This window comes from Diabrotica undecimpunctata, chromosome 9, assembly GCF_040954645.1.
Source record: "Diabrotica undecimpunctata isolate CICGRU chromosome 9, icDiaUnde3, whole genome shotgun sequence".
NCBI classification, from domain to species: Eukaryota; Metazoa; Arthropoda; class Insecta; order Coleoptera; family Chrysomelidae; genus Diabrotica; species Diabrotica undecimpunctata.
In genome coordinates this window covers 79979253-79996367 of record NC_092811.1, presented here as the reverse complement: position 1 = coordinate 79996367, position 17115 = coordinate 79979253, and the positions used below count along the sequence as shown (strand labels likewise).

At 32.3% G+C, this 17115-nt stretch overlaps 1 protein-coding gene across 1 annotated transcript in view; it reads right to left on the bottom strand.

Annotated features, from left to right (window-relative positions):
- LOC140450180 (lipase 1-like) overlaps positions 1-16865 on the bottom strand; it is a 150497-nt gene extending 133632 nt beyond the window's left edge. Inside the window, exon 1 of the mRNA XM_072543636.1 lies at positions 16705-16865. Coding sequence (XP_072399737.1) covers positions 16705-16797 — 93 coding nt within the window. The 5' untranslated portion in view covers positions 16798-16865. The remainder of the gene's footprint in view (positions 1-16704) is intronic.
- Positions 16866-17115: the final 250 nt, after the last annotated feature.

The following is a 17115-nucleotide window of genomic DNA, read 5'->3' as shown; positions in this document are numbered from 1 at the left end:
CTTTCTATTACCTGGGATTTTAATCCACCCGGTGCCCCTCATTTTAATGGGTTAGCCGAGGCTGGGGTAAAATCATTCAAGAACCATATGTATCGTGTTTTGGGTACACAAATTTTGACTTATGAAGAGTTCTATACTCTTATGACTCAAATCGAGGCAGTTCTTAACTCCCGTCCTTTGTGTGCAGCAAGCTCTGACCCTAATGACTTGCAGGCACTGACTCCTGGTCATTTTTTAGTTTTGGAACCCTTAGTGGATTCAATTCCCGATCCAGATCTAAGCGCTTTAAAGATTAACCGTCTGAATCGTTGGCAGTTAATACAAAGGATAAGAGGGGACTTTTGGAAAAGATGGTCTAAAGAGTATATTCATTCTCTTCAAGAGCGATCTAAATGGCATAGTCCAACCCCATCTCTCATTAAAGGTTCTCTAGTCCTCATAAAAAATGAACAACAGCCTCCTCTTCGCTGGCAATTGGCCAGAATCATTGAGTTGCATTACGGCACCGACGGTATTGTACGCGTTGTTAGTCTGAAGACAGCTTCAGATCCTACAACGGCATCCTACAACGTCCGGTGGTCAAGATCTGTCCACTACCTATTTGTTAACAACTATATTTCTCTTCATTTCTATTGTTATTATAGTAATAGTTGAGTGTTTGTTTTTTATCATTATCATTGTAGTTGTTTTTAAAAACATTCGTTTTGGGGCGGAGAATGTTTGGAAAAGTATCAAGACTGATTTAAATATTTTATTTTTAATATTCAGAATATGACCTTATTTAGTTTTAAATCTTTTATTCAATCATAGTATATTAGCTAAGTATAATATGGCTTTAGTTCATCCTTTAAATTCTCAAATTGGCTGATTAATTATTGTCAAGTTCTGAGAATTCACTTGTCTGAAAACAACATGTTTTTGGGAAACATTAATCAACCCAAACACTTCAGAGTTCTTAAGGAAACGTACCCATTCTTTGTGTAGAAAATTTAAAATGCCACTTTAAGCTTAATTTACGGCTATTCACGGAGGTCCTAAGAACAGAAGAACCACCCCAATGGATTCGCGTACATACATATTTTGTTTTCGTATGATCGGCAACTCTACAACAACCTCTCATCGTGTACAGAAGCAAAAACCAGCATCGGGTGTGCATCCCATTTTTACCCTTAGACCTTAGAATCCGAGCGAGGCCCAACCACAGACAAAAGGTAAGTGAATCTCCTATAGAATTGACAATAAGATATTAAATCTGCCAATTGTGTTTGAATTGCATTTTATTTTACATATCTATTTACGAACATTTGCTATTTTTCGCTACTTTACTTACAAACAAATTATTACATTTTTTCGTTATTATTATTTATCGATTATCATTTAACCAGCGACCTCATTAAGTTTTATACAAAACACACTCCTTGCAATAGTTGCTGGTCATGCATCTTTTTTTTGCTTGGACAGTACAGAAACAAGTCTTTTCCTGGGCCATATTTTTATCATATCTTTCAGTTATATTGAGGATTTCATCCTATGTCTTGGCGAATATTTCGACGTAAACTTGCAGTGTTGTATCTGTTTAGCATCCATGGTTTTGCAAGACAAAGGCTTAACTCAATCATATATTGATATCTGGAGATAGGTTTTTAGCTTTTCTTTAACATATTAAAAGTATAAATAACGTAAGAGTTTATGCTGGCCATATTTATCATTCCATAGAATACGCATAATGGCCAGTCTACACCTGCTTTGGTTTCATTATAGTTATGAATTATGGATGACTTGCTCTTCTAGATTGTGCATTTTCAGATTCTTCTAAGTGCACATTGTTTTCTTCCTTTAACTTGCCTGATTGTTCGTTATCTGCGCAATTTTTAATTTCTCATTCGAAACAATCCTATTGATTATAAGTATCATTTTTCAACTTTTTTCTTTAAAGATTCAATCGTGTTAAAAATATTTTTTTGTAAAACGAAAATTTAACAGGATCATTGTCTGCTCTTCAATATACAATTCATACATTTTACTTAATGTTGTGTCTTCTGTGAGGTATTCTCTTTCTGTGTTAGCTCTTCTGTAATGTGACTTGTACTTAGGGAATTTCGTTATGTGCTCAATTACTTTTGTACACGATTATTTAATTTGACACGATTGTACACGATTTGTTAATTTTATTATGACCTCCACTTTGACCACGACAATCTCGAATACCCATTGGACGTTTCATAGCTTTCAATGCTGCATTGACTTTGCAACTTGATATTCTCAAGGTCTGTAAAAAAAAGGTTTACTCACTGTCGAAGCGGATATTGTGTATATCCTTGTAGTATTTCTTTTGTTACTGGTATTTGTTCTTTTACGCTTTATTGGCCTTCGGAAATATTTGAAAAAATTACAGCTCTCTGAGCATCATAAAATTCAACATTGTAAAACTTATTAAATTCTTTTTTGGCATTATCCACACCAATCTTGTCCAAACACTTACACTTACAAAGATACATACGGAACTGTTTTGATTCTTAACATACATTTCTCTGTGTGAAGTAACTCTTGTTTGGAATTTTATTTTCTTGATTCGCGACTTTGATTTAAGTACTTCGTATTCTCCCTCGAAGGCCTTTGGAGCATTTATTTTTAAGATTGCATTGCATTGATCTTTCAGGATGGAAAAGTGAGATATTAAATTATTTCCTAAAAATTCGTGAGAACATGGGGACATTCCCATAACTTTTATTTTCTTCCATACAAACTGTTTTATAATCTCTATAGATGTCAGCTATTTAGTGACAGCTCTCATTATAAATGTATTTTGACCGATCAGTCATTTTTTTACGATAAATTCACAAAAAACACCTTTTTAACAAAGAAAAAACACAACACAATGTGGCTTTCAGAATAATTTGACAGTGTTGTTGTCAAGACCTACCGCTATTAGCGAATAATCGTAGTATAGCACACTTAATTTGAAATTTTATTTTAAATATTACTGCAACACTGTCATAAGTGAGTTGTTACACTGCTGCTGAATAGAGTTCTACATAATCTAGCGCTTATATGACAAAAATATCTTTTCGACAGTGAAGCTGACGAAAGTTTAACAAAACACAGATTTAATGCAATAAAAATAAAAAACTCTGAATTTCGACTTATGACAGTGTTATTGCCGATGTGCGACATAATGAAAAATAAATATATGTAGATCATCACCTCACAGAAATAGAAAATTATGTTTCTAAGTTAGTTAATTTTCTAAATTAAAATTTTAAGAATTTTTATGTACAAGTTTTATAGCTTGTTCTAAATGTGTTATGCACAAGTATTTTGAAGTTTGTAGTTGTCATTGTATCAAATTTTTGTAAACAAGTTGATGTTTGAATAAATTGATTCCAAAGAAGTGTAGCCATATGAAACAAACCGCGAATTTGCAAAGCTGGCTCAAAGTTAAATCCAAACAGCACTATAGTTGTCATATTTAATACACACCACTCTATTGCATTCACATAATATTCTGTAACTGGAGAACATTATCTTCATAAACAAAAGCACGAATTCGTCAGTTGGCAGTTAACTATTACGTTAATAGTGAGGTTAAGTTTAGCGAAGTTATACTAGTGGTTAATATTCTAAAAGTTATAGTAAATAATTTGTTTGTATCATAACCAAGGCAATGAGATTTAGAAAACATAGAAATATCAACTATTCCAATAGTATTTGAAAATTAGATGAATGGTGTACAACTGGAAAATACAGCTAAAGATAACGGAGAACCAGTAGACGAAAATCAAAATGTAAGGAATAATTTAGATTAAAATCCTAAGGTTACAGAATATGAAAATAAAAGGAAAAAATTATATAAAAATCTTGAGTAGTGTGTATTCAAGGAGAAATTCTAAAAACTTTGATAAAAAAAAAGAAACTTGCTATTAGATGAAGATGGTTTAGCATTCAAGGCTGATTCTTCATTACCTGAAAATGTAAAATTACTTTCTACTCCTTTCCGTTTTTTACGTATTTTTTTACCACAATATGTTGCAAGGGATAACCAACCAATCTAATTTATATGGCGTGTAAAATAATCTTGAAAAGCCAGTCAACATTGTTAAGGATAACATAGTAAATTTATTGAAATAATAATGGGTATGAGTTGATATATCTACTGGTATTTTGAAAGACAACAAAAGTGTTAAGTTCATATAGAATTTTTTCTAAAAAGTTGCCTATGCAGGAAGTTAATAGGTTCGACAAAGAAAATAATAAAGACATCCTGTCCATATCTGATGAAAGAATAAAACAGACACATGGGCGAAGAAGACTTGATCTTGACTTAAGATATACCAAGGAAAACGAACTCCTCTTTTAAATGCGGAATAAGGACTTGGACCTTCTGTAGTCTTAAGATTAACAAAATCATTGCCAGAAGGATCGTTTTTGCACTTTGACAGGTATTTTACTACAACTCGCTTAAAAAATAAGCTTTATGAACTAAAAATGTATGGAACTGGAACCGTAATAAACAGTCGAATCAAAGTTAACTTTGTGCCAGATAATTGTCTTTAGAGAGATCAAAGTGAACAATTTTGCTACAAAGAATAAAATATGGTGGCCGTTAAGTGGAGCAATTCAAAGTCTGTAATTTTATTATCGAATGCAGTTGGAGTTGATCCTCAAAGTATAGTAAAAAGGTGGTGTAAAAATGAAAAAAAAATATGTGGAAATAACATCTGGATATTGTTAAATCTTACAATGACAATATAAGGGGTGTTGATATCGTAGATCAGAAACTCAAATATTACCGAAGCTGGATAAGACAAAAATTGCGGTGCTAAATTCTTGGATGCAATATAGAGCCATGGTACAATGAACACAAGATATGATACATAATGTTCCAAAATCAGTTCTCATCGCGCATGACGTAGTCAAGACCGCTTCTTCACGCAAAATTTGAATGTAGTTGTATAGGAAAGACTGTTAATTTTAAGTTTTTTTATTAATTTAACTTATTTAATTATAGTAATTATAAAGATATAATAAAATTATGTTATTATATTATTTATTTATAAATAAAATTTTGAAGTTAATTTAAATTTATTGATTTTTGGTACAGTTATTTTGTTAACATAGATATCCTTTATAAAACAAATTTTAATTATCTTTTATTACCCGTAGGTACAGGTTAATCAACTTATACTCCAGAGTTTTATATTTCAGATGTTTAAAAAGATACAAAAAAGTGGTAATGAAGGTACACAAAATCAAAATAAATAATGATAAAGTCAACTTTATTCATATCGGATGAGCTAGCTGGCCATCGAATATGAGTGTAGTAGTGAGGTCACACAATATTGCACAATATTTTAAATGACATCTTTTGTAATTTTCACCCATAAAATTATCTTGGTATTGTTATACATTATATATTTTAATAATGATAACATTATTTTGGAAAATGCTAAATTGATTTCCTCCGAAACAGATCTTATTACAAATTGCATAGCAGGCTGAGGCTAGTTTCTTACTTAACAAATCGATATGAAAGAACCATTTAAGGTTGCAGTCTAAAAAAATAAAATAAATTTTACAGTAACATGTTAAAAAGCTTTAAACTGATATATACATATTAATTCTGGGTCTTCGTTAATCTACAAAATGAAAGATATTATAATGGAGTTTTTTCTAGTTGCATAACTATGCACATCACGCAGTTTATCCAAATGTTTTTAAAGGCACCTATTTTTAACACATAACAAACATTAAAAAATAGCTATGATTCATGAAAAATAAAAATGAATTAATGCAGAGCTGGATGAATTACTGCAGAGCGCAGATATCGTTAGATTTGGAAAGTCACACAGACTAAACTGGCTTAGCCACTTAAAAGAATGCCAGATAATCGAGCTGTACAAGTAATCCAGAGATTAAAACCCTAAGCAAACAGGACAAGAGGTAGGCCCAATAAAAGGTGAATACAAACAATGAACATCAGGCAGTCTTGAAGCAAAGTATTCAACATGGTATTCAACATATTACCCATAAAATTTTTTAAGCCCTTGCGAAGTAGATATTTGTATAAAAAGATATAATATGTAAGCAAATATCTAATAAATCATTTTTCTATTATAAAATAGATAACTCAGTCAGTATTGAGTTACTTTAAAATATATTTATTATCTCATAACTTGCAATTTGCAGTCGTAACCATTGATAACCGATATTATTGTCGAACTTTTGTTTTTATACAAGCCTTCTGCCTTACCGATGTAAAGTCGTCTGAAGTCGATTTTTATTCTGTTTTGAGTTTGAACTAATTTGTGCCTTATATTATTATATTGTTTGGTAAGTAAATTTTGCATATAATAATCGGTGAGTTATAGTAATGTGTATATTTTTTATTTTACTAAATTTAAAAATAAATAAATCTAAAATACCATATTGAATTATAAATCAGATTTTTCTTTATTGTAATCTATTTTGTTTCTATTTCAGTAAAACTGTTTGGAAATGAGTGCCAGTGAAGCAAAATACGCAAATCTACTACTATTTACATATACAAAAAGAGTGCGTATATTATTAGTATGTATGAAAACAAAAATAAATATTTCGCCTGAATCCCCAGGAAAAGTAAAGGTTTTACGCTACTGAAAATATATTTTGTATTCAATTATAATCAACACAAAACATTTAAAAAAAATTCGATTATTTTTTGACCATAATTTCAAAATTAATGTGTACGTTAAGCTGTAATAATGGGTTCGAGCGGTCTTGACTACGTCACACTTCTGGGCCAGCTGTCAAATGTCATGCGCAATATCATACCTTGTATTCATTGTATCATGATATAGAGCTAACTATCAAATGAATAATATTCCAAAAATAAAGGTAAAGGATCTCCTATCCTTTCGAATGAAATTTGCAGAAACGTTGCTGGCAACCTCTACGAAAATATTTACTAATAGTGATCAAAAAGAGGAAGAAAGAGAGCCTCCAACAAAAAAAAAACACAAAATTATGGGGCTGCAATGCCAGCTGAAGATAAAAGCTTTGAGCATTTTCCAACTGTAGATCAGTTAACTACAGCCAGATTTTGCCGCAGAAACACTTGCAAAAGTAGAACGCGAGTCAGGTGTTTAAAATGTAATGTTTATTTAATATTTTGTATAACCTGAAATAAAACCTATCATATACAATTGTGTGGGTAACTTTTTTTAAACACTGTGTACATAGATTTTTTTTAATATTTTTTCTATTATAAGTAACCTCCAAGTATAATTTGCATTAAATTTTGCCAAGCTCTGAAGAAAAAATTATAATCAGGTCTGAAAGGGTTAAACAAGTAAGACAGACAATAAATGAGTTCCATAGAAACAGAAATACAGCCCAAGAAAAAAAAAAGGACCGACAAGTTATGTCGTTCGAACCTTTGTGTTGGAAACAAGCATCGAAGAAGTACTTGTGTATAATTATCTTATCTGTTTGTAATTAGTACCTATAATTAGTATAAGCCATTTGTTATCAAGAAAGTTAAAAACAACCAAAAAAAGTGATTGTGTTCAATGTTATTATAATTATCCAACAAGGAACTAATACAAATTTAATTACTACATTTATTAACATAAATATAAATAAAATAGTCCGGTATATTAACAAAATATGCCGGAATGTCTTAACAATTCCTAGTTGTAATTAGTGGAAAACTATGAATCACCAACTAGATAACCAAGAACCAACTAGTTATCAATGCATTGAGGACATAAATCCAGCCATTAGAAAATCCTGCCTAGCCCGCACTCCTCCACCTGGAAGAAATCGAAAAAACAGTTACAACTCTCTAGATGAACAGCAGAAAAAATTTAAAATACGCAACAACGATCTACAAACAAAATTATCAAACTTTCAAATAGAGAAACTACAAAAAAATCTCACAGATGCAGAAGAGGTAAAAAATGGTAGTGAATGGGTATCAGTCCACCACAAGAAACGTCAACGCAAAGATGATAGTCCTGAATTGAAAAACACCAAACAAGCTACACTCAAAGATTATTGGCTAAGTAAAACTGTTCCTACATCTAACAGATACGAGGCACTTGAAAATGATAAACCTAATGAAGACGATGAAATGCTGGAAGAAAAAAAAGATGAACAGCCACCACCTATATTTATCCAAAATGTTGAGTGTATCAAACTATTACAGGAATTACTACAGCAGATAACTCCAGGTAAATATACTTTAAAATGTCTTGCTAACAACCAAATTAAAGTTCAAGCTGACTCACCCAAAAACTATTCATTAATTGTAAAATCTTTAGCAGAAAAAAATACTCAGTACCATACATACCAACTGAAACAAAACCGTGGATTCCGAGTTGTTATACGTAATTTACATCCTTCAACAGATCCAGATGACATTAAAAAAGCGTTGCTAGCGCACGGACATACAGCACTGAACATCTCCAACATTAAGCAAAGAGGCACAAAGAAAGATCTGCCACTATTTAATATAGAACTGGCTATCCAAAGTAACAATAAAGATATATATATATATATATATATATATATATATATATATATATATAATATTACAAAATTACTAAACTTTATTGTCACAGTTGAGCCACCGCATCCGAAAAGGGGACTACCCCAATGCCAAAGATGTCAAAATTTTGGCCACACCCACAATTATTGCCATAGGAGTCCGCGCTGTGTAAAATGTGTGGGCGATCACCTATCATCTCAATGCCCAAACCCAAAAAATATAAAAGATGTTCAATGTGTAAATTGTCTAGAAAATCATCCTGTCAGCTATAAGGGTTGCTCAATATACAAAGAGCTACAGAAAAAAAAAATTTCCTCGTGCAGAATTTCCTTCAAGTACTCAACCAACTACAAGCTATGCGAAAATTGTTGCAGGAAGAGATAATAGAAATACATCTACCATAGATGAGACTTCTCATGTAATAAAAACAACAACTCCTCAACATATACAAAATAATCTAGAACTACTACTTCATAAGTTAATGGAAAGAATGGATAAGATGTTTGATCTCATAATTTCTCTGATATCTAAGCTTAACCTTCAACACTAAACTAAAGATGTGCTGTTGGAATGCCAATGGATTAACCACTCATTTCCACGAAGTTAAAGCATTTATCTACAATCATAATCTAGATGTTATGTTTATTTCCGAAGCAAACATGACTAATAAGAGCCATTTCCATATTCCCAAATATTCAACCTATGTAACTCAACATCCATTAGGTAAAGCCCACGGAAGTACGGCAATTATTATAAGAAATAACATTAAGCATCATGAAACAAATAAAATTAGTAAAGTTAACATCCAAGCCACATCAGTGTCGGTCGAAGATTCACAAGGCTCGATTATTCTATCTGCTGTTTACTGTCCACCGAATAAAATAATTAAAGCCGATCATTTTACTGAATTCTTTAAGATGCTAGGAGGACACCGTTTCATTTCTGCTGGAGATTATAATGCCAAACATCATAAATGGAGTTCCAGAATCGTAACCTCACGTGGAAGAGGATTATTAAAAAGTATTAATGAGAATCATTTAATTCCTTTCTCTACTGAAGAGCCTACGTATTAGCCTACTGATAGACAAAAAATTTCTGATCTTACTGATCTTATTGATTTTGCTATAGTAAAAGGAATGTCACATACCTACCTCCAAATTTCTCCTTCATTTGACCTCTCATCAGATCATTCCCCTTTCTTCATAGATCTACAAAGCCAAATTCATAACTGTTCTAAACATTTAACACTCTCTAATAAAAGAACAAACTGGGACAGATATAGAGAAGAAATAAAAACATCCATCAATCTAAACTTGCCTCTTAAAAGTGATAGTGACATAGAAAATGCAGTTGCTCACTTAACTACAGTTATTCAGCAAGCTGCTTGGACGTCCACCGCAGAAATTTATTACAACGACAACTCCGAGTCCTATCCTGCACACATAAATACACTCATATTGGAAAAAAGAAAACTGCGAAAGATATGGCAGCTCACTAGGCATCCAGAAGATAAAACAAATCTGAATAGAGCTTGCAGACTACTCAAAAGAAAACTGATCCATCATAAAGACAGTGGAATCAACAAATATTTAAAGAACCTCTCACCTGCAGATGATACAAACTATTCGCTGTGGAAACTAACAAAAAAACTTAAACACAACGAACAAATAAATATACCAATCAGGAAACAAAATGGAACTTGGGCTAAAATTGACATAGATAAACCATATACTTTTGCAAATCATCTATGCGAGGTATTTCAACCGCATCAGAGGGAAGTCTCAGTTGAAAAAGAACAAGCTATCCATGAAGTCGTAAATGCACCATATCAAATGGCTCTACCTATTAAACCTTTTAAGAAATCTGAAATCAAAGAAATAATTGATAATCTGGAAATTAAAAAGTCACCTGGATATGACTTAATATCTAGTTTAGTACTAAAAAATATACCCAACGAAGGCGTAAGTTTAATTACTTATATATTTAATTCAATATTAAAAACAGGTTATTTTCCACTCCAATGGAAAGTTGCTCAAATTGTTCTGATTCCAAAACCTAATCAGGATCACACGGAAGTATCTTCATACCGCCCTATTAGCTTGTTGCCTATTATATCCAAAGTATTTGAACGGCTTTTTCTGAGAAGACTGGAGCTTATTTTATATGACAGTAATGTTTTACCGAATTATCAGTTTGGGTTTAGGAAACAACATGGTACTATCGAGCAAATTCATAGGGTGGTAAAGACTATCAGAAATTCGCTTAAACAAAAAAATTACTGTACTGCTGCATTTCTAGATGTCTTTCAAGCATTCGATAAAGTTTGGCATGTAGGTCTTATCTCCAAAATTAAATCTATATTTCCTCATCCCATAAGTTCACTTTTAAGATCCTACCTGACAGATCGATTCTTTCAAGTCAAAAGAGGTGGGGAAATCACTAACCTGTTTCCAATTTGTTCCGGAGTTCCACAAGGAAGCATACTAGGACCCACCCTCTACTTAATATACACATCAGATCTCCCAACGACGACCAATACAACAATCGCTACATATGCCGATGACACAGTTATCATGGCGTCAAATTCTACAGCAGCTGAAGCAGCCCAGGTATTACAAAATCACCTACTTAAACTAGAGAGCTGGCTTAAGCTGTGGCGAGTCCAAGTTAACAGTTTAAAATCAACACAAATAACGTTTACTTTAAAAAAAGGTGTCGCGCCACCAGTTTCTATAAACAACACTCCACTACCAGTTAATACCGTCGTTAAATACTTAGGAATCCATTTGGATAGCAAACTAAATTGGGGCATCCACATCTGGAAGAAACGCCTTCAACTCAGCTTAATCTACAGGAAAATGTATTGGTACATAAGTCGAAAATCAAATCTTAGCCTGGAGAACAAACTTCTGATATATAAATGTATTTTAAAACCGGTATGGCAATATGCAGCACAAATCTGGGGTACAGCAAGTAATACCAACATACAAAAACTTCAACGTTTTTAATCGAAAGTACTGCGCCAGATCTGTAATGCGCCTTGGTATATCACGAACCACAGATTACACCACGATTTACAGCTACCAACAGTTTGCGAAGCAATATCTGTTGTAAACTCTGTATACAAGAACAGACTATCCTGCCATCCAAATCCGCTGGCCACGGATCTGCTCAACATTTCACACGTAAGAAGATTAAAACGACCAGACCCTTTGGACTTCTAGTAAATCAGGAAAAATAGAGCATAGTGTCATAATGCGGTGAAAAGTGTTTTCTAAATATTTCCTTAATTTGTGTTTCTAGCCTTGTAATTCTCATATGTGTGTCAGTGATGTTTACCTGTATTAAACGTGAAACTTTAAACTAATTGATTATCATAGATTATATCTATATTATATTTTACCTGTGTGCTCGCCACTGGGCAGCTTCTCACTATGTTATTGTACATAAATTATACATATTGCTTATTGTTTATAATGAGACACATTGCAATAAACATTAGATATTAAAAAAAAAAAAAACGTTAAGCTGTAATAATGGGTTCGAGCGGTCTTGACTACGTCACACTTCTGGGCCAGCTGTCAAATGTCATACGCAATATCATACCTTGTATTCATTGTACCATGATATAGAGCTACAATCAAATGAATAATATTCCAAAAATAAAGGTAAAGGATCTCCTATTCTTTCGAATGAAACTTGCAGAAACATTACTGGCAACCTCTACGAAACGACGTTTTACTAATAGTGATCAAAAAGAGGAAGAAAGAGAGCCTCCAACAAAAAAAAACACAAAATTATGGGGCTGAAATGCCAGCTAAAGATAAAAAACTTTGAGTATTTTTCAACTGTAGATCAGTTAACTACTGCCAGATTTTGCCGCAGAAACACTTGCAAAAGTAGAACGCGAGTCAGGTGTTTAAAATGTAATGTTTATTTAATATTTTGTATAACCTAAAATAAAACCTATCATATACAATTGTGTGGGTAACTTTTTTCCAAGTATAATTTGGATTAAATTTTGCCAAGTTCTGAAGAAAAAAATATGTTCAGGTCTGAAAGGGTTAAACAAGTAAGACAGACAATAAATGAGTTCCATAGAAACAGAAATACAGCCTAAGAAAAAAAAAAGGACCGACAAGTTATATCCCTCCAAAATATGCTGTCGGACATTTTCAAACTAAACAAGCGATCGAACTAGATTCAAAAAACAAAACTGTAACAAATTAATCTATATTAAACGTGATAACTTTGGTTTGCACTTATGTTTTAATAAGGATTTAAATGAATTCTTTAATACTATTTAATTAAAATATGTCAAAAACTGTCACACTTATTGTGAATTTTTGGGTTCTCCCATATTAACATTAATTTTACGAGCCTACAAACATAATACATCCGTAATACCAAGTAAGTCCAATAAATACTTAAGCTCCACCATTGTGCGCTCAAATCAACCAACGGTAAATCAAATGATACCTTTTGATAATTATCAATAACAATATCAGTTACAGCCAATAGTTGCCCAGCAAATCAACTTTTCTCATTCTAAATCAAACTTTCAAGCTAACCTAAAATTAAAAAACAAACCAGAAACACAGAATAAATATGATTCGCTGCCAGATGAAGAACATGAAGACTCTCCATGAAGAAATAATATACACCCATGGCAAACAATGAGATCAAAAAGAAAAAGGCTTAAACGTCAAGATTCAAAAGAAGAAGAAGCTCCAATTACACACTCAAATAGGTGTCATCCTTTAGGTTTTACTTTAACAGGAAAACTCCGTAAATTATATGAATAAAAATCCACCTATCTCAAAACCCCCTCCAATTTTTATACATGGTGTAAACTACTAGCAAAATAATAGATAATCTAGCTTAAGCAGTAGAAGTAGACACTTACTTTACTAAAACCTTAACAAATAAGACAATAAAAATTTTACCAAAAACCTACAGAATCCTACAGAAAACTAATACATAACCGGAGGAAAAAATCGAACACCTATCAATCGTACCACTCGTACATACCAACCTAAGGAAGAGAGGAGAGAGCATACAGAACACTTATTCGAGATCTACATCACTACTTTCCGATAGATGAAATAAAAGCGGAAATCCATAAAAAGAGTCATAAGGTAAGGAACGTTACAAATTTCAGACACAGATTCAGCCGTGAACCATTACCATCATTTTTTGTGAACCTCAAGCCTTAAACGAACAACAAAGAAATATTTAAACAAGAGTATATACAACATTGTAAAATGACGGTAGAAGCACCGAGAGTTAAAAGAAATATACCACAATGTGCAAAACCATATAACTGCGTAAAATGCAATGGATCACACAACACAAAGGACTGCAAGAAACCAAAAAACACGCCAGCAACGTGCACTCACTGCAACGAAGACCATACTTCCAATTATAGAGGACGTTCTATTTATCGTAAACTACTAAATGTCAGATACAATGACAAATCAAAACAAATCACCACTCAAGATTCTGTCAACAGTCATAATGTAAATATACCTATCCAGCATCATGCTTATAATTTCAACAGAATCAGTTATAGAGATGCTGCCATTGGAAACATAAATGCAGATAACAAAAATAACAACAATTATTTAGCAGATAAACTATCGAATTTCCTAAACGAATTAAAAAATACGTTAATAGTATATTACTTTATGAGGCGGAGAAGCATGACTTTTCTTGACGCGCCCGATAGAAGGCAAGTCAAGAAAAGTCGCTTCTTTGCCGACTAAAGTATACTATTTTTTCTTCAAACGTAGCAATTTTCAACCATAAATAGTACAATTCATACGCTATTTTTACTCGAAATTAACTGTGACAACTATCAAAGTCGTCTATATGTTAGAAATTAAAATAATTAAGTCGTCGGTGGAATTTGCGTCTCCCTGGTTACAAATGTTTGACAGTTGTTTGCAATTATTAAAGACAGCTTATTGTTGTTGCAACCGCAAGCGCAAATTTAGTGCGAAAATGGAAAACCTAAACGAAATTGAGTCCTTGGCTAATGATGCAGTAGCACGTTTGGGGCCCTCCAAGTCCGATAAGAACGATAATGCTCAAAAAATTTTAAACCCTCATGATTCGCCAACATCGGGAATGATTTCTGAAAGTTGTTCTCGACCATCAGTATCATCAACAATTACCAATGCGTATCAAGAGTCGGGAACATTTTTGCACGGTTTCAATTTTGAAAATGCCTCATTAACTAATTGTACTTTTAATATTACTATAAATAAAAATGATGTTCAATTGTTGTTAATGACATTTGTATTGTTGCTTTGTGACATGTTTCATATTGTTGCCATGACAACATTTTTCCCTCCGCCGTAAAGAAATGGGAAAAAAAACTGCTGCCGGCGGAGACATCAAACTTTGACAGGATCAAGTTAGATAAGTAATGTCATCGTTATTTGACGTTTGAAGAAAAAATACGTTTCTCGACTCTTAAATCAAAATAGAATAATTTTACCCATGTAGTCATTAAAATATCAAAATAGCTTTCAAGTCATTGCGAATTGCGTCGGAATGCTAATGGCATTTCAAACCATATACTAGAGATATCACTGTTTTTACAAATGTATGATATAGACATTCTATTAATATTTAAAAGCCACGTCACACAAAGAACGAATATTAAGATACCTTACCATACTGAGTATTATGCAAAAAAATCCAGACGGAGAAGCATATGTAGGCTCTGCCGTTATTATTAAATCAAAAATTAAACACTCTGCAGTCCAACCTTATATTACGGAAGAAAATCCAAGCAGCAATCAATAAAATCGAAACAAATACCTCTTTCAGTGAACAGTCTACAGCCCACCTAGACATCCCATTTCAAGCGAAGAGTATTATGATTTCATTCAAACTCTTGGATCCAAATTTATAGTAGCAGGAGACTGAAATGCCAAACACACCACACAGAGTTCCAGATTAATCACGCCTAAAGGTCGAGCATTAGTGAATATCATCCAACAAAATAACTTAAAATACTTATCAACAGGAGAACCCACATACTGGCTTACGGACCCCAGCAAAATCCCAGATTACCCTGATTACCTGTAGTAAACCTTCAAATACGAAGTTACTTCAAACATTCCAATCCAAAATACTCCGTATGATAAGTAAAGCTCCATGGTATATATCTAACCAAACACTTCACAACGATCTGGACATCCAATTACTTAAGGACATAATAAAGAATCACCCAATCAAATATAAAACCGCACCACTGATCACAACAACGATCTGATAAATAATTTATTCACCCAACCACTTGCCGAAAGAAGATTGAAGAGAGTATGGCCAGAAGACCTACCGCAATAATACTCAGATAATATACCTATTTAGCATCATGCTCATAATTTCAACAGAATCAGTTATAGAGATGCTGCCATTGGAAACATAAATGCAGTTAACAAAAATAACAACAATTATGTAGCAGATAAACTATCGAATTTCCTAAACGAATTAAAAAATATGTACAAAAAATAAATAAGTGTAAAAAATAATTTTAACCATGTAGTCATTAACAAAATATCAAAATAGCTTTCAAGTCTGCAGTCCAACCTTATATTACGGAAAAAAATCCAAGCAGTAATCAATAAAATCGAAACAAACACCTCTCATTAGGTACCGCAAGAATACTTAGAAAACCCTAACTCACGTTAATTTACTTACCGACTATTTACTTATTACTCTGTGTATAGAGTAGATTGTAAACATGCAATGTAACAATAAAAAAAATTAAAATATATTATTACAGTGGTACTTAATATGCTGATACCTACATACAGTTTTGAATAAATAAACTTTGATATATAAAATCTTTGGTATAAAATTTGATACCTTACTAAAAATGTGAAATTGAAAAACAAAATGCATTATTATTTTGAATCATTTTTTATTTTATAGATTTCGTGTTCTGTAAAGTAAATATTACATATGTTTTTTTTTTTTTCAATGTAAAATAAAATAATAGCAGTAGGGAATAAAGATATAAAGTTGTATTTGCTGTGATTGATGATTTTCAAACAATAAGATATTTGATAGCTATCTCTTAAATTGCTAAGATAAATTTAAGTACCATAAAGGTATAAACACTTTCGTATTATTTAGTCATAATAAGTAGCCAATCTACTTACTGCTGTATTTGTAGGAATCGAAAAAGTAGCAAGCACTTGCACAACTGATGCGCAAACCAGGACAATAGTAACTTTGGTGTAATAATTATACATCTTGAAAATAAATAAACAGATATTTAATATTTAATTGTTTTACAATAAATATACAACCATCTGTATGATTTGAAACTTTAATACTGTAGCTTTACTTTTTAAATTATTTATGTTTGACATTTATCATTTTTGTTAACAGTTCAGATAACATTTTGCGTAACTATTAATGACAACTATTAATGGAACACAATACCTCATTAGAATATTTATCATTGTTCAAAAAATAATTATCTGCCTAGAAGGTCAGTCAAATACTGATGCGGTTGTCTTATCTTCCTTCAGGACAATCTTATAAAAGTCACTAAGGATTAACGATTG